The 18,637-nt window shown below is 42.8% G+C and overlaps 1 protein-coding gene across 1 annotated transcript in view; it reads left to right on the plus strand.

Moving 5' to 3' along the window:
- Positions 1 to 18,637, plus strand: part of TRABD2A (TraB domain containing 2A) — an 81,892-nt gene that overhangs the window by 48,041 nt on the left and 15,214 nt on the right. The window contains exons 4-5 of the mRNA XM_036403762.1: positions 6,876 to 7,022; positions 9,175 to 9,349. Coding sequence (XP_036259655.1) covers positions 6,876 to 7,022; positions 9,175 to 9,349 — 322 coding nt within the window. The remainder of the gene's footprint in view (positions 1 to 6,875; positions 7,023 to 9,174; positions 9,350 to 18,637) is intronic.

Below are 18,637 nucleotides of genomic sequence, written 5' to 3' on the forward strand. Positions count from 1 at the left end.
AGGTAGGAATTCTAAGTGTAGTAGGTTGAAAATAGAGGGGATTTCTTTTGCCTTCAACTTTGCTTCAGGACTGTAGAAATCTGAAATTAGACAAAGGGCTAGTCTGTTTCTTGAAGTAAAAATGTATCTGATGGAGATTTTATATGTGAAGGTTTTAGAAACAAACTTTGGTAATATTTACAAAATCTTTAACAAAGATGGAATTTAAAAAAAAAAAGTTTAATCTTTCTCCAATAATGTGTAAATATGGATCACCAGTTCTAGGATTTTCTACACTATAGGAAGAATGCACTTCCTATGCACTATAGAATGAAAGCTTGAGAGATTCCTGCAGAACAGGGAGGAATCCCAATAAGCTTAGATGGAGATTTCTCAGGATGAGTGCAGCTGCAGGTTCATAGTCACATAATTAACCCTATAGAAAATGGGAGCAAGTTCCTGTGAGGTCTTGGAGGTGTCCAGATGTAAATTACAAGCCATCCTGAGAAATGGGAACAATATACTCTACTGCTGGTCTTACTCCATATTCAGCACATAGTGGGGCATCTATTTCTGCTACAGTCTGTGAAACAAAAAAATTACATTTTACACTGTAAATTGCTCAGACAAAGGGCTATGTATTAGTGCAGTCTATTAAAGTAAATGCATTGCAGTTCTTCCAGCTGCAAGTGGAAGAAGTGCTGTAAGTAGTGTTCCTTTGATTCAACATTATCAACCATCCTTCTGCAATAAGAAGAGAAGGAAAAATTCATTAATTGCTTCTAAAGCCTTGTCTTTTATAGCTCCTCGTTGAAAAAGGGTTGGTTTGTGTGTTCCTATTTAAATTCCAGACAACAACTTAAAACTTTCAGTGTCTTCTGTTTGGTCCTGGTAAGACACACTGCAAAAATTTGGCAAAAGATGTGTTAGTGTGAGTTTATTGTCAGCAGAGACAGATCAAATTCTTCACTGCCTTTATCTGTGCCTGCATTTTTTTGTCTGACTTGAGGTAAACTGCATGTCATCTAAGTGACTTGGATGATCCTGCTACAGAAAAGGTGCTTCCTGTATTTGCAATGCTGGCTTTGAGCAAAAACCCAAATATAAATAATACGAAGCCCATGGGAAATGGGTAACTCATGAGTATCCTAAAGTAGTTTCCATTTCCTTTTATTTCATTGACTTCTAGTGTTTGTCTCTTGTCTGCTGGACAGGTCCCTCATACTACCTCTCTCTGCTAATGGCTTTAATGCAGTCTTTCTCACAGAAGTGGTTCAAGTTTGAGAATTTGCCTCATTTTTCTCTCTTCATTACTAAAGCAACAGTTCTGAAAGTGACTTAGGCTGCTCTGAAGGCTGCAGATGGTGGGTTAAACCTCCTTTTGCCATTTTCAGCCCATGCCAAAATCAGGCTTCTCGTGCCTGTGTGTGCAGGAGCTCCTCATGGTAGGTGGATTCAGACTTCCAGGCCACTGGCATTGCCAGTCCCAACTTTTTGTTGAAGGCTCACCAGACTTCTAAAGAGCTGCATCACACTGGAGCAAGAAATCCTGCTTTCTTCTCAACACTTGGCCTCCTGGATCATTACCATGACAAAGGAGGATTATTGACTTTTTAGTCATGATGCTTTTGATTTAGGGCCCGGTTTGATTTGGGGCAATAGTGTTCATTGGCCCAAAGAAGCAATGGTTTCCTCCAGGTGAAGAGCAAGGAGAGAAACATGCTTTTGAGAAGGAGGAGAAAAAGGGAAAGAATTGGCTGAAGAGGGGTTGAATGGAAGCTGTAATGGATGCAGTTTCTCTCTGGGAAGGACCCAAAAGCAGCCCATGATTCCTTAAGACAATTAAAAGCAAATTGTCCGGCTGAGCGATCCCAGAGCAAGGAAGATGCTCCCCAGACTATAATTCAAGGGGTTGAATGGCCCTCAAAAACTGAGAGCAGAAAGAATAAAAACCCCGAAGATGAGGCAAATGATGGAACAGATGTGAGTGCTTTTGTTGGGAAGACTTGGAGGCTAGCGGGATGGCGATAGGCTAATTTGAGGCAAATAATGCCAGGTTCCTTTCATATGCAGAGTAGCACTTTGATCCAATGTGGATGAAAGTACTGAAAAGTGGAGAGGATGGCAGGGGGTCTTTTGTCTTTGACAAAAAAGGCATCTGCCAGGCTCTAACTCCCCTTTCCCCACCCCCTTAGCCTAGCAGGCCACTTCAACAATGCTAGCAAAGGGGACAAGTGTCTCCTGACAGCTGAAGAAATCTCCAGGAGGAGAATGAGTTTTGCAGCAATATCTATACTGGAGAGCTTAATCGATTTTTTCCACAGTACAAAAAGGGAGAGGGTTGGGGGAAAACAGGGATCACAGTGAAAATGGGAGGTGGGAGATAAAAAAAATCCCTTTCTAATAAACTTGTTACTTTTGTTCTCCAAATGCATCTTTTCAGAAGATGCTTTGATGCTAGTATGAATACACTTAATGGAGCAGAGTAGGATGGAGTTGCTGGAGGGGGTGTGTGAAATGAGGAAGAATAGCCTTGCAAGGAGGATAAATGTAGAGTGATTTCTGTGCATTCCACACAGGAAAGATCTTGGAAATAGTAAAATAGTGTAATACAAGAGATATCTGCAAAACAGAAGAATACTTTTGGTACCACGTACTGGAGGAGCTCAGATCTACCCAAATTCTTAGGTTTCATTTCTAAGAAAAAACAAAAATTTCTTTTTAACCTTTCCATATTTGCTGTTTTCTTAACTGTTTGTAATTACTAGCAAGAAAAGGACTGCAGGATCAAATGGGGATTTTGGAAGGCAAGCAGTATTTGTGCCTAGCAAATATAGCAATTTCAGACCAGCTGCTGATGTGGTACCTGCTTCTGCTCTGTTGACTTCAGTTTTTCACACCTGGTAAACAAGACTGAGATCCAGTTTGCAGAGTTTGATGGCTGTGGTCTTCTTTAAGTATCACTTTGCACCCAGTCTAATGTTTTCTTTGAGAAGTAATGACAGATACTGAGTTATCAACTTCTGAGCAAGACCCATCTCAGTAAATTAAATCCTTCAAGAACAGTAGATTCAGGAATCTAAACCTTTTTTTTTTTTTTTTGAGACCCTGACAATGTTTATCCATTACTGTTTACTGGAGATAACCTTCTCACTAGGGCAGAGCTTTAAGCAACCTCTGATATCGCAAACAGATCCTGCCCCTTTACTCCTCTCTTTCTGCTGAGGACTTTCAATTCCCCCAAGAAGGTAGGAGTGATAGAGGAATTGAGGGGAACTATCTAATTGCTTTGAGAGGCTGTACACTTACACTGATGGCAAATTGTAATCCTGTGTAGCTGTTCAGTAGGTGTGCCATCATCCCCCCTCCAGCAGATGCCACCGTTCTGTTCAGACCAGCTGATGTGGAGAGTATTTTTGACAACAGAATTTCCTGTACTCCAGCTGTGCAAAGCCTGATGCATGAATTACTGTAACTCATTAGGGAGGGCTGATTGTCAAGGACATTGATGCTCTCTTGATTTCTGCCTCTTTGTTGTATCTTGATTTTCTTGCTTCTGGTGCAGAAGGACTTGAGCTGCTGCTGCTGTACTCAAAGGAGCAGAGACCACCCCCGTCCCTCACAGCACCAAGGTGGAGACCCACTATCTATGTGGGGGACTTCAGGTGGTTCTTGTGTGACCTCCCCTCATGTACTATGTACAGTGATAGTACAGGTGGTCTAAGTGGGGAAATATAAGGTGGTCTAAGTGGAGAAAGTTGTTTGTGGGGAAACCTGAGCTGTCAGGGAACAGCTGTAGTCCTCCATGACAAAAGAAGAAAAGCAGCTGATGCATTGCGACTCAAACCACCAATATGGCCATGGAGTCCCAGGCAGTTGTGATTAGGATGGGATGTAGGAGTCTTGAGCAGTGCACTGGGACGCTTTGTTCTTTCAGATGAAACATGAACAACCTCACTGTAAAAGGTCTTTCGTGCTTTCCCATTTGGGCAGGCAAGCCCTTCAGCTGCTGCCGTCCTGAAATTTCTTCATATGTCCAGTATCAACTCTCACACCTCCAACCAGAAAGGTGGACTCTTAGCAAAGGCCATAGAGCTGCCAAAGCTGCCTCACTGGGGCAGTTGTTTGTCATGTCAGCAGTAACATTTGAGATATGGAGGACAAGGGGGTGAGTTGCCTCTGTTCCTGTGAAAATTTGTGCAGTCATCCTCCATAACTGTAGGTCATCATTGAAATTTATGCTGTATTTTTGGGGCAGATTTGTGTAGCTCTTTGCAGCTTACTGTGTGCTTACGGGAAGGAAGATGTCTGTATGGCTTGGCCTGGCTGCTGCAGTGCAGGCCCAGTCTGTTTGGAGGCAAGACAATATTTCACCTGAAGCACATTGCAAGGGAGAAGGGAAGAGATCTGTTTGGATCTGAGTGTAGCATGCAGAGCAAGTGACAGCAGGAGTACAGGCTGCAGGGGTACAGCAGAGAGAGGAAGATTGTCTTTTTTCTCACGTCTCACCCAGCAGGCTGGTGTTTTCTCCCCAGAAGCCAGTTACCTTCTACTGATTTGTGTTTGGATGAAAATCAAACAGTAAAGATTGCAAAGCCTCTTTGATGTACTTAGTCTACATTGAGGCAGTGCTACCTGAACAGCTCAGGAGGCTGCTACATTTCCTGACTGCTGTCTGGACAGAGACTGTCTGGTCATTGTTTCCAAGTCTGAAAAAGGGCATACTGCTTTAATGGTAAATAATCAAGCAGGTGGTATCCAATAGCTTAAAAATAGGCCATTCTCATGGAAGTGGTTTCGGCTGGACTGATTGTACATGTGACATTTTCCTGGCATGACCTAGCACTCATGGCTGTAGAAGTCCCATATTTTCAGGATGGATTTGGCTTGTCTCTCAGTGAATGTTGTCTGGTCATCAGCATCCACCAAGAGTTCTCTGAAGCCAAACAAATGGAAAATAATGACTTTGGAGTCTGATAAACTCTAGCCTGCATGCAAACCTTTGTTCAAATGTAAAGTGGTTTCAATTTGGTTTTGTTCAATTTACTTAAAATATAACAGAGGTCCTTTGCAAGATAGGCACTGCTTAGTTATATGTAACTTGCCTGAACATCTACATGGAGTTATTATTTTAGTTGAGTGCAATTTGGACCAACAAAGTGAATTCTTTCCCTTTTTACACAAATGAGATGTGAGTGAATGTTGCTATTCACCCTCCCAGAATTAATGCTCCGTTGTGTGCTTTCATATTGGGTTACATACACAGTGGTTTGGATCCAAAGAGGTAAGTCTAGCTATAGTGGGAACAGCATGATTTCAAGTTTGATGGAATTTGCACCTTTCTGTAGAAGACAGATGGTTGTGGTGGGGAAGTTGCACCTGTTTGTTTCTACATCTGCTCTGTAATCCCAAAATTTGGTTCACATAGTCTCAGTACATTGAGTATGCTTACTCATGTGTGAGTTTCATAGTGTTGGCAAATACTTTCAGTTCTAGAGTGCCTTTGATGGTGTTTGAGGCAAATGTCCAGGAGTTAATTACACAGAGAGTAACCAGAGCTTACAAAATAACACTCTCATGAGTAATTTTTGAAAAAATTCAAAGCAATATATCTGAGCTTACTTCCTTTAAAAATAAAAATAATAGAGCAGTAGGTAGTCAGAAAGCTTGTTACAGTTGTCCAGTTTTGGTATGAAAACCAGTGGTAGCCTGAGTGTAAGCATGAAGAGATGTGCTCGGAAGAAATGGTAGTGTTTTACTTGCCAGGTGCTGACAGAGGCCTGGTCCCTGCACAGGAGAGTATGAAGCTCCATGCCTCACCAAAGGTGCCCACAGGTATCCCATGTTCAGCCTGGGGAGTTCCACCCCAAGTCTTTCCTTGGCTTCCTGCCTCTCTGGGGCTTGGTGGCCTCTGTCTGCAGTGGCTAGAGGTACAGAGATTTTGCATCTCTTTGGCTTCAGAGACACCTGTTGGTCCAAAGTGCTCTCTTGTCCCCTTTAAGTGGCTGCCACCCTCATGGGCTGTGCAGTGCCCACGGCAGGGGACATTTGTATCAGCAGCCAGTGTCTGGGTCAGGCCCTGAGGCCATCACCTTGGGAGAGCCCTGCTGTGCTGGAGGTGAGGAGGCAGCCACATCTGGAGGGTGATTTTTTCTGATCTTCTCTCTTTATGGGCAACAGAGAGGTCCCTGGGCAGCCAGATTGTTTTCCTTGAGGCAAAGGGGATGGGAATGTTTGCATTCCCAGGGGAAGGCTGAGGAGGAAGGAATGCTGTCAGCACCCTGCCTGGGGAGGCAGTCAGCTGGGAGAGACTGAGTGCTGAACAGCTGCAGGGAAAGCAACTGCCCGTGTCCCCCAACAGCCACAGCTCTTCCCTGGCCTGCTCCAGAGAGCCATTCCTGCCTGAAATAGATGTGGTGTCTGAGAGGAGACACAAAGCAGGAAACAACAGCCTGTGACTGTTCTTGCAAATGAGGAAGGAAGGGCAAACAAGGAGAAGCCATGCTTAGTTTAGGAAGGTGGCTGAGGAGATATGAGGATAGGAGCCTGTCAGGCCCTGGGGCTCTGTGGTGGTCAGGCAAACTGTCATCTAAGGGAGCAAGGTTGCCCCTGCTTCCGCCTGCCTCTTTGTAGCATTTGTATTCATCAAGTCACAGGCAAAACCCCATTGAGTTAAACGTGGTGAGTCCATTCCCCCTGAGCAGCCAGGATCCAAGGTGTGAGCAGCTATGGAGCTGTAGGAGGCATGGATTGGTGATGTCTAGACTGGCAGGCTCAGAGCAGGAGCAAATTCAGAGAGCCTTCAGCCAGTGGCTGTGTGTCTGTGACCTTCTCATGGGATGAAAAGAGAACTTACCAGGAACTCTGTCTTTTCCTCCCTTCTCCCCCTCCCTCAGGTGGTCTTTGCTTTGAATCAGACTCTCTTGCAGCAGGAGAGCCTCCGAGCAGGCAGTTTCCAGATCCCCTATACGACAGAAGACCTTATCAAGCATTACAACTGTGGGGACCTCAGCTCCATCATCTTCAACCATGACACTTCTCAAGTGAGTCTTGCCGCTGCAGCCCTTGTGCTACACACATCTCCCTGTAGTGCTAACCCCTGTAACATGTGTGCTCGTCTCTCACTCCTTTCTGGGTGAGGTCCAGGGGCATGTTTCTGGTTCCGTGGCACATCTGCTTTCCTGAGCCCTCTGTTCCAGGAGTTTGCACCACCTCAACCCCTCTCCTGCACCCAAGCAGTGAAGGTGCACCTGGCTTTCCCTTTTGGATGAGTGCCGTGTTCACTTTAGCATCAAAGCTCTATGAGTTAATAATTTACTTTCTAAGGATCCTGTGGAATTAAGCTAGTTTAGGTATGAGCAAACCTAATGCCAACAGAAAGCAGAAGCAGGCTCTCTTGTGCAAATAAGAACAGAGCAATGCACTTGTGGCTTGGACACTTTTGTAAGGCTGGGCAAGTTACAAGCTTTTTAATGTTCCCTATCAGTATGATTGTGTGCTGTGGACAAGGCCCAAAGGAGAGAAATGGAGTGAAACAAAGAAAAGATAGATTTAGACTGAATGTGAAGGAAAAGAGACCTTCTGAGACCTCACAGACTTGGGTTTATGGAGATGGTTTCCTAAGCAGCACAATGGAATGTAACACTGATCTTTAAACCATGAGAAAATGCCCAGCAGGGACCAATTTGGCCTATTTGGGCTGTTAGATTAACTAACCTCAGGCTGAGACATCAGGCCTCTCTGTTCTTGTTTGTGAGGTATTGCCTGGCAATTCATGCACATCAGTGAAAACACAGGCTCTATCCTTAGAGTGCTGAATAGGTGTTGGTACCTGACCTTTCTGTGCTGAATAACTGTTTTGCTGTGGCATACAGTGCAGAACTGCAGAGCTGCAGAGCCATACCAACTCCTGCTTCTCTGGTGCCGAGCTTGGTGTGTGTGCTGCTGCCTCCCCATCCTGCACATCCACCCTTCTGCAGGTGCAGGCATCCTGGTCTTCAGTACTGCCTAGCTTTTACACTGTGCACTCTATGCACAGGTTTCAAAGCATTTCTCAGAGGAGACCAGCATTTTAAGAGGATGCAGATGCTGCACCACTATCCTGTGGAGATGTTACAGACTGCAGACATTGCCCCTAGGTCCTTGGAGAGAGCAGCTCTGAGACCAGCATGTTGCCAAGGGAAAAACTGTCCTTTACTTAATGTGAGGGGCTCCACCTCAGGGCACTCTCCTTGGCAGCACAGCTGAATACTGATAGTGTGCCACACTGTCAGCTTATGTTTGAGGTAGAACTTCTCCGTAAGTTGTATTTGACTCCATGTTGCCCAGTAGATGACTACATCTGGGCTCGCTACCCTTTGGAAAGATTCTGTAATAGTCTCTGGGGGAACCCAAAGTCTCTGCATATGCTGCAGCCTTGCAAGGGAAAGCACCTGGCTTATTAGTGGGTCTGCTCTCCAGAAATCACCGCTTGCAGGCCCTTTAGTTAACCATCCCCATAACTGAATGCCTAAAGCTACTTGTCAAGAAGCCAGGATTGCTGCAACAATAGCAGACCCAAGTTTTCTCTCCACTGGCAAGAGGTCAGGGTAGTGTGCAGCCACAGCTGTCCTTGGAGGCCCCAGGGGAGAAAGCCAGCATTTTAAAAGATACTGTCAGGACAGGGCAAGTGGAGGTGGTAACGCGTTCCTTCTTGACAAAATCTGGGCCTCTTAAAGTTTAGAGATTTTTTTTTTAACTACTTCAAATTGCACAGTTATTCTTTGGCAGCCTGAAGGCTCTGATACCAGTCAAATTCTCTTAGAAGAGCATAATTATCATTATAGTTATGTCATACCTGTAGCAATTTAAGAAAGAGGTATGTAGCTAAAGGCATTTAGGGGCAAATACTTACTTTCTTCTACTGAACAATCAGGGTTTAGGGTCTTCAACACGGTAAAATGATAGTATTTGTTGACTTTCAATTTAAAAAAATCCATCTGCTCATGAAATGATGCATTGAGAGAAATGAAGCACCATGCATCATTAGAAGATTATTAAATATTTTTTTTAGCTTGCTTTGGGTTTTGTCCTACTGGCTGTGCCTTGAGGGATGAGGCAGTTGCTACACTCTGTGTGGAACAAAAATGCCTGTGCATAATGGCTGCCTCTGAAGTAAATTCCCCTTTCATGAAGACTTTTTTTTTTCTACCTTAGGTCCCAAATTTCATTAATGCTACACTTCCAGCTCATGAACGCATTACTGCCCAAGAAATAGACAGCTACTTCCGGCAGGAGCTCATCTACAAACGAAATGAGCGAATGGGCAGGAGGGTGAAGGACCTGCTGGAAGAGCACCCAGACAAGAGTTTCTTCTTTGCATTTGGAGCTGGTATGTGACTGTGGTGCCAATTAACCTGAACTCATCCTTCCTGTGTCATTCAGAAGCATTTTGCAAATGCTTGCCTCAGTTTAAAGAGGGGTCAGTATTTTTACTGTGGCGGACACGGAACTCAGCTTTTCCCCAACAGTTGTACCCTAGTAGGAAAACCTTTTCAGTGTAGGAGACTGTTTTTCTTCAGTGTGCAAAGAGCTCACAATGCATGTACTTACTGCAATATCTGGTAATTACAGACATATTTGTTGTATGAGGAGGCAAAGGTACTGAGTCAACTACAGTGCATGCACAGGAGGTCATCAAAATACACACGTGTTTATTGTCTGGGCAAGCAATGCAAGAGAATGGGAGCAATAGGGAACTGAGATGAAAGGCAGCACATCTGAGGCTGCACCAGTGCTTGAATTAACCTTTCAGGACATGTTCAAAAGAAGAATATGCCAAATTGTGTGAATCTAAGGGACTCAATAAATGCAAGGGAATAAGCTAGGCACAATTTTGCCTTTCTCTTCTTCCTGCACCTCCTTACCTCTTTCACTGTGCTTCCACAAGGAAGTTGTGTCTGCTACTATTTTGGAGCAGCACAGTAGGCCCAGCTGGGGAAAACCTACTCCATTTTATGCCTCTTAGCAGTCAGCAGGACTCTACAGGCACATCCAGCAGCACATCCAACTCAATAAGGTTAGCATCCACGCTTCAGATTATGGCTGGGTAGAGGGTGTGAACACGATTGTTTTGCCATGACTCCCATCTTCTACTCTAGCTCCAGGGAAAGGAAGAAGTTAGGATCAACGTTAAAAAAGACAGGTGCTAATTCCCAGAGAAGTATCACATCCCCTCCGCCATGAGCCATATGGCCTTTGGGAAAGGGGGAAAACTGAGACTGGTGTCAGCATCCATGTGTGGTTTTCTAGTCTCAGTGCATATTGCTTTAGTGAGGATGAAAGATCTAGACAAGGCAAGGGAAATACTTACTTAAACACTAAAGGCATTTGTTTTCAGAGTCTGTGAGAATTTCTGTGTTTGCAATAGGGAGTTGTGGTTACAAATTTACCATAACAAGGGCCAAATGTGTGAGAGCTGAGATGTCAGGAAGGGTGGCTGACCATGTTTGTTCAGATATGTGTGAAGATTGTAACTTGCAGTCTTCCTGCAGTATCACTGCTCTGTGCAACTTGCTGTGACAAAGAACAATTAAGCAGGCCCTGGTTGTATATATTCTGTCGGCTAAGATCAGGGTGTTGCTGCACTCCACTGCTGAAGTTCTGACCACATTTGAACCTGCTGCACTGATGTTTCTGACAAAAGCATGTGCCAGCCCCAGGTCCAAGTTGCATCTGTTGCAGGTAGCTACTCTTCTGTTAGGAGGCCAGTTGCAGATATTTAGGCTTTGGTTACTGCATCACAGCTTGAGTGACAAGCAGTCCATGTAAGCAGACATATGTGTTGCTCTGACATGTCCCAAGAGCAAGATCCTTTGATAGGAGAGAGCTTCTTCCCCTCCTTGCACACACTCTGAATCCCAGCAGCTGCAAATCACATGTCGTTAGATGGTTTTTTGTCATTTGTTTCCCCTTCCATCAATTTCTTTCTGTTCCTGCCCCTCTGCCCAGACTGCCTTCAATATCACAGGTGTGCAGAGCACTGCCTCAGAGCCCAGAAGCACTGCAGGAGCAGGACAGATCCCTGTCCTTAATTTCTCAGCTTTCTTGTTCTCAGCATTCATGGCAGTACTAAAATCCTTTCCCAGGCTTGCTGGAATCTTGCTTTTCTTTTTCCTTTTATTTTCCCAGTTCCACCTTTTCTGTGTCCTGATTCCCAACATTTCTATACTGCAGCACTCCCAGGAGCCTTGTGCCTAAATGAACACCCTTGATCTTTGGCTGTGTGTACATGGCTTGATCTCCAAGAACCCGGTGTGCTCTTCTCATGCTTTTCCATCATACTTTTGAACCCAGACAGCTTCCCTGTCTTCTCTGGGGACTTTGGACTGATTTTGAAATTGTCTCTAATTACTCTCTGGCTTTGATACCAGTCTGTACTCTGTTCTCATCTGCTCTTCCAAATAGTTCTGTTCAAAGGATAGTGCCAGCCTCCCACATTTAGCAGCACAATTCTTGATTACACCCTTGTTTGGCTGCATGAGGTTTTTTGGTGGGTTTTTGTTCATTTGTTTATTTGTTTCATTTGGTTCTTATTAAGCATCTAAACGAGAAGTAGCATCACAGGATATATTGCAGAAAACAGATCAATTTTTACAGATTTCTGAGGTTTCCTGAGTGCATATTACAATTATGAATGCAGTCTTTCGTTGTTTTCCAGCAAGCTAATTCAGCCGTTTGCTTATGCAGATTGCTGTATGTGATAGATAATTATGTGGAAGAGTTATTTTTATGCCAGCAAGCAGCGAAGATGAACAAATATCTTGTGATCAGTTTTAAGCATTGTTTGGAATTGTACTGCTGTTAATTACTGTGAAAAGGTTCCAGGAAAGTCCTCATACAAGGCAGGTTAGAATGAGTAGTAGGAAAAGAGAAGCAGAAAAAAAAGGCTATAGGAATGGAAATAAATCATGATGGCGTGGTGGCTTGCCCTCTTCTGACCACCAGTGAAGAAAGTTATCTCCTAGCAGTAGCTTATAACCTGCAGGACAAGGTTGTATTAAAATGGTAGTAGGATATTTAAGGGTCTCCCAGTTAGTAGAGAAGACTTACAGTTGTTTTCTTTACAGATTTTTTTCACCCTGTGAAAAAAACAGCTAGGCTTTTTGTAAGGAAACTTCAGTCTTTTAATTAACAAAACACCACTGAAAAAACAACTTTTATCATCAATTATATGCAAGCAAGATCATGGTTTGTGGGTGACTGTGGTATCACATGTACCTTTTCTTGTTATTTAAACTACTCTTGGTATTTTTATTTTAAACAGAGGAAAATCAGAAAATACTGATTTATTTTATATGCTAACTGGATTGATGGGATTTAGAGAGGTGTAACACATTGTGCAAAAGAAGTCTCCTCCCTTTTTAGGTCTTGATATAGCTGCATGACTATAGATGTTAACTTCTTACATTGAATTATGTGTGATAATTTGGGCCATAATCAATTAGATCATTAGATTCATTACATTTTATGCCTTTTTAAAAAACAATCAGGCAGACTCTCCCTATATTTGGTCAAAAATGCTTCACAGTCAGAGCTCATTTCTGGAACTATTTTTGTTTGGAAGTAATTTGCGCCAAAGCAGAGAACTAAAAACCAGCAGATTTTGCTGAAAAGATCCAAAACACTTTGCTTCTGGCCAGAGTGCAAACAAGGAAAGTTTCAAGCCAAAGTAAGTCTCTTTGAGGGAATTAGAGGAAAGCATGGGAAGAGAGAGCTGGCAATGCCAGCAGCATTCCGCTATGTTCAGTAAAAATTTGTCTTAATTGTGGACAGGCCTTTATGTATGGCAGCACCAGGGTAACAAGCCAGGCCTACTCCTTTTTGCCAGTGGTAGAACTTGTGAAGCAAAGCCAGCTATAATCCTTCACCAACAGTCTTCCTTCCCAATGCATTTCTGATTTCACTGCATTCTGGAGTGGCATGTTCAGGCTCTGGATGCTAAGCCAATGAGAGTGATGGCACATGTGATTCTGTAGCCAGCCAGCCAGGAAATGCCATAGGTTTCTGGTTTGTCTAGGAAGGGAACACTGACAAAGTGAGAACTGCATTGTCTTGCTGTACTGTGGAGAGTTTTACCACTTGTCCAAGTTTTACAAGGGTGCTGCATGCTGGCTAAACCTTCCCAGAGTCAAGGGATAGTTGATACTGGCAGAGAGCTCTGGAAATTGTCTGATTCATCCCTGTGCTCAGAGCAGGATCATATAGAGCACGCAGTTTTCCTAGGACTGGAGTATGGGCAAAGATGAAGACTCCAGAATCTTTCTGAGTAATCTTTTCTAGTGTTTAAGCACTGAAGATGCTTTTTCTTATGTTTAAGTTGGACTTTCTGAATATCAGTTTTTGTCCATTGCCTCTTGTCCTTTCATGGAACATTACTACTGGGAGAAGTTCTGCTCTATTTTGCAACCTCCTATGAGGTATTTATGCATAAGTTATTGACCCCCAGCCTTCTCTTGTCCAGACAGAATAGTCTCAGTCTCTCCTAGAATTACACACAATTATGTTCTAATAGTTTCATTTTCTTTGTGGCCCTTAGCAGCACTCTCTCGTATGTCCTCATCTCTTTTGTACTGGGAAGCACCCATCTAGACTCTGGATGGACCCAGCTATGTGTTACCAGGGCTGAGGTGCAGGAAAGGATCACCCCCCTCAATCTGCTGGCAGCACTTCCCCTCACACAGCCCAGGGGGCCATTGGCTGCCTTTGCCACAAGGACACCTTGCTGGCTTAAGGCCTGCTTGATGACCACCAAGACACCACATCTTTTTCTGCCAAACTAGTCTTCAGCCAGCTGGTGCTCAGCCTGTCATGGTACCTGAAGCTATTCCTGCCCAGGTACAGAACTTGATTTGCTGAACTTTATGAACTGAGTTTTCTCTCATCATAAAGCCATACTGACCCCTCCCAACCATTTGCTTATCGCTGACACATTTGGAAATAGTTTGCAGGCTGATTTGCCCCACCACCTCCCCCAGGAACAGAGGTGTTGCTGAGCAGTTTTTAATTCCCCAGATCCTTCTTCCTGTGCTTCTTGAAGACAAGAGTTACCCTTGCTTTCTTTGAGTCCTCAGGGACCTTCCCCAGTTGCCATGACCTTTTGAAGGTAATTGAGAGTGGCCTCTATTGACATTAAGCAACCTAACACAGTTTCTCTGGATGTATCCTATAGGGACTGGAACATGGCTGGTCTATTTGAATGTTCCATAACCTGATCCTTCTCCACCCATAGTGAACCTTCTTTGCCCTAGACTTTCGCCCTAGTCATGGGAACCTGAGATTCCTGAAGGTAGGTTTGACCACTAAATAAAGTAACAGAGACATTTTTTACTTGGCCTTTTCCACATTCTTTGCCATCAGGTCTTCTGCCCCCTTCGGTGTTTAGATTATATTTATCTAGTCTACAGTTTACTGCTGACGTGCCAGTAGAGGTGTTCCATGTTCCCCTTGATGTTTCTAACCAGATTCAATTCTAGATGGGTTTTTGTTCAGCATGGTCATTTTATTCCTTTTTATTCCTTTAGCTTACTTATGGTTTCTCTCAGAGGAGCTGAAGAATAAGACAGAAAAAAAAAAGTGTTGGCATTTTTATTTTGTAGGAGGAAGCATAATTAATGGCTTGAGATCTTGACTTTATTTTGACAGACAAGACCTCTGCTGAAGCCAGGTTTCTAGGAGCCAAGTTTAAATTCCCTCTAGTCTCTCCTGCCTCTTTGAACAGTTGAGAAACTCCAAAGTGTCAGTTCATGAATAAGAAGTACAGAGGGATCTAAGATTCCTTATATCCCTATGGAAGAAATTACTGACTTCAGTGAGAGAGGCTGGCTGATTTGACAACCTCAGAAGCTGGTCCTCTTAATCTTGAGAACACTGGAAAATTCCTTTTTCTCTTAGAGCTATTTTTCCTTGCTCCTGAAAAAAACATCATTCTGAGGCTTTAAAGTGTATTGGATGTTGGTAAGCCACCATTAACACAAAGAAAAAAAGGATATTGGTGAGAACTTCTTCAGCTACCATTTCTTCTAATTACTAAAGGAAATAACAAATGTGTTTATTTGGCATTAGTCTGATTGTATGGAGTCAAATCTCCAGGGACTGACTGTTTTTTTTCCCAGACAGAATGTGTTACCACCAATGGTTATCCCAGTCTGCTGTAGTCCACCAAATGGCTTCCTTCAGCTTCTCCAGGTTTTGAGGCAATCCTTGTGATGTGAGAGGTCAGTTTTGTGTCAGCCTTAGGTGCCACACAGGCATGTCTAAACCCTTTTCCATCAATCCTTATGTCATAAAAAGAAAAAACAAAACAAAAACAAAAACAAAACAAAAAAAAACCCCAAAAACCAAAACCAACCCCCCCACAACAAAACAAAACAAACACCAAAAAAAAACCGACAAAAAACCCCCACAACAACAACAAAAAAAACCAAACCAAAACAAAAATTCCAGGAGCAAGTGTGCTGAATCTGAGTGATGTTAGGTGGTGCTGTTTCTGTGTAGAGCTCTTCAGTCTTACTTCTTGATATTTTCTTTTCCATCTGGAATCTTTAGATGTGAAATTATGCAGGAAGACCAAGATTTTTTGTCTCTGGGTAAAAAAAGATGGGAGAAAGGATCTGTCAGCAGTGGGTGTAAAAAGCAGTCAAAGACGTAAAAGCCCAGGATGTGTCTGTCCAGCTTGTATGGGTGTTTATACCCATAAAACAAAACCAAACAAAAACTTGCCATGGGAATACAAAAATTGCTCAGGGAAATGAGATATCACTTTGAAATTTGGTGGGAATTCAGAATCCACCATGGAAAATTTGAAGCTGCCATCAGTATATTTGGAATTGCAGATATGGGCTCCACAGGGAATGTAGATTTACCTATGCCTTATGTTAAAGAATTGAAATGTTTAATGAATAAGTTCATGAAAAGTCTGTAAGAGGGTGAATATATGTGGAACGTGGAATAGGTAAAAAAAAGCTGGTGGGAGGAGCAGGAGACAATGTAGTGATAAAATAGATTTTAAAAACAGATTAAATGAGTCCTGTGGGGCCATCTCACTTCTCCCTGGGCTCAAAGGGCTTGCTGATTGCCTGCATGCTTGTGTCTCTGGAATGCAGCAGCATTTTAACTTCCTTGCATGGAAGGAAAGGCTGAGTGCCTGAAGGTGTGCCTGTACCTCTGTAATCTGAGAATGCCAGATACAAACCAGCAGCTTTGAGACTGTTTTCCTTAGTCGGCTCTTTGAGTCTTCAGAATGACAGGGTTTATTAGAACAACAACCCCTGAAGGGGAAAGATAATGTTGTGTGGAGGCAGGACCCACATCCAGCGCCGCAGGGTTCACATGAAGGGCACTATTCCTGACATCTCTGACACCGAAATGAAGAAAGCTTTGCATTTCTCCATTAGAGACAGTCACCTCTGTTCTAATATATTAGAACAGCTGTCAAAATCAGCCTGGCCAAAATACTGTGCTGTTTCTGCTCAGGTACTGACAGTCTTCTTATCAGTGCTGGGTCTGCCCATTACTGCCTTTACTGGGCAACTAAAGTGGGAAAACTTTCATCACGTAATGTGTGTTTTGAGCTAGGGGAATTTCAAGTTCCTGATAACTTTTTTGCAGGAAAGGAAGGAGTGGTGTGTAATGGGAGCAGGTTCAGTGGCAGAGGTGTCTGTGAGTAGTGTAGTTCAGGTATTACACTGGTAATTCCTTCCCTTACTGGTAACATAGTGCTGGCTACTAGCGTAGCACCTCTGTAAGGGTCTTCTTGTCTCATAACTTAAGGAAAACTCTCAGTAAATGGATACCCACTAGCTAAGGCTGCCTGTATATAAACTGTTTCTCTGAACTGTTTTTTTTTACAAAACAAGCAATATGGGCATGTAAACTTTTCTTCTCTGTTAATTTAGCTATAAATTCAGTCTCATAATCAGTGAAAAAGCTTTTTCTCACTATTTTTTGGTGATTGTTAGGGTGTTTGACTTGCCTAAGGGTAAAAATGGGAATCCCTGAGGTAAAAAATACGTCTTACATTTAAGAGGCCTAATTTTCAACAGAAACAGGTAGATTAATATCTTCTTATCTTTCTCAAGAAAAATGCCTTCATTTTGGCTCATTCAAATTGTAACTCCACATGCTTCTTTTCCATGGTATTTTCCATGTTGTACAAGGCCACTTGCACAACATCTACTACTTTGAGAAGTTACATAGGTGAGTTGATTAGCAAACCACATCGCTTTTGAAGAAATGGAAGATTATATTTTTTCCTCCTGAGTGAATTTAAGTTTGAGGCACTTGCTTTAAGCCTTTCCATGTCTAGGGAAAGCACTTTCTAGAGACACCACTGTTCCACAATTGTACCCACCAGATTTTCCTGTTTTGTTTAAGAGTAGTGAAGTATGGTCCACTAAGACTTTGTACTAATAAAAGATTTCCACAAAATCATGTTTTTGTGGACGAACACTTATCATGGCCTCAGTAGGGTAAAACCTTGGTTCAAAGTTTATGGAGTAGTATTTCATAAATATTTCATCTTGTAGGTAATCAAAGTAAGGATTTTCTTTGGAGGTCTGTGGTCTGAAAAATACAGGAAGGCATGGGAGGGCTATTTGTGTGGGATTTGACCTGCAAGCCTGCAGAAGTGTTTTAATGCAACATCCTTTTACTGCTACACCTAGTGTGAATTCAGGGATTCTTTAAGTTGACTTACAGTATCACTGTTGCCACTTCATCCCTTTCAATCTTTGTCATTTCCTTCTCCCTGCAGTATTTGTGAGACTACCATGCTCTTTGTCCTTTGGTTTCTGTTCTGGTACCTGGCCTTTTCTGGACTTGGAAATACTGTGAGAAGCAAGAATTTACTGGATTTAGTATTACATGTCTTGCATTTGATACACTTAAATGGCAGATTTGGAAGTCCAGCCACTTATCTGGTGGCTCTGTTTTGCATATGTTGCTTGGATTATCTAATGCAACTGTGCAAAATTTCCTCCTCCTGATTCTGGGAGAAGTGATAAGTGTGGGCTTGCTACACATGGGTGTATCATACTCATGCTTGAAAACAGTGTCTTCCTCTTGAAAATGTGTGCAGAAAGCATATGTATGAAGGAAACTGATTTGTAATTGAATTGATCACATCACCTGCTTTCCTTCTTTTGCTTTGGATCGTAATAAATACTTTGTATAGCTTTTTTCTTCCATGATTGTACTAGCTGGGTTAAAATTACTCCCAAATTCTGCATCCCAGTGTGTACTTAAGAAGTATAACTGTGTTTATGTTAAAGGCAAAGTTATGAAGAATGAATGCAGATGATAATTACCATAAGCATTTCCAGGAAGTTTCTAAATAATTGTAAGATCCATACCTCTGAAACTTTCTTGAAAGTATTTGTTTCAGTGATGCATAGAGTCTCTGGCCCCAAAAGTCCATTCAAGTGCTTGTAGTCCAAATAAACATCCAGCTTTATGATGTCCCCAGTGGCTGGGCTAATTTGTGCTGTTTTGTGATTGCAGTGCTATAATTCTGGGCTTTAGTTGTTCCCGCAACATCTTGGAAGTCAGCAGTCAAGATCAGATTTCCTAAGAAACAGTTTGGTGTCTTTACATGTATGTCCAGTGATTCATTGTCTTGGGA

This window comes from Molothrus ater, chromosome Z (genome assembly GCF_012460135.2).
Source record: "Molothrus ater isolate BHLD 08-10-18 breed brown headed cowbird chromosome Z, BPBGC_Mater_1.1, whole genome shotgun sequence".
NCBI classification, from domain to species: domain Eukaryota; kingdom Metazoa; phylum Chordata; class Aves; order Passeriformes; family Icteridae; genus Molothrus; species Molothrus ater.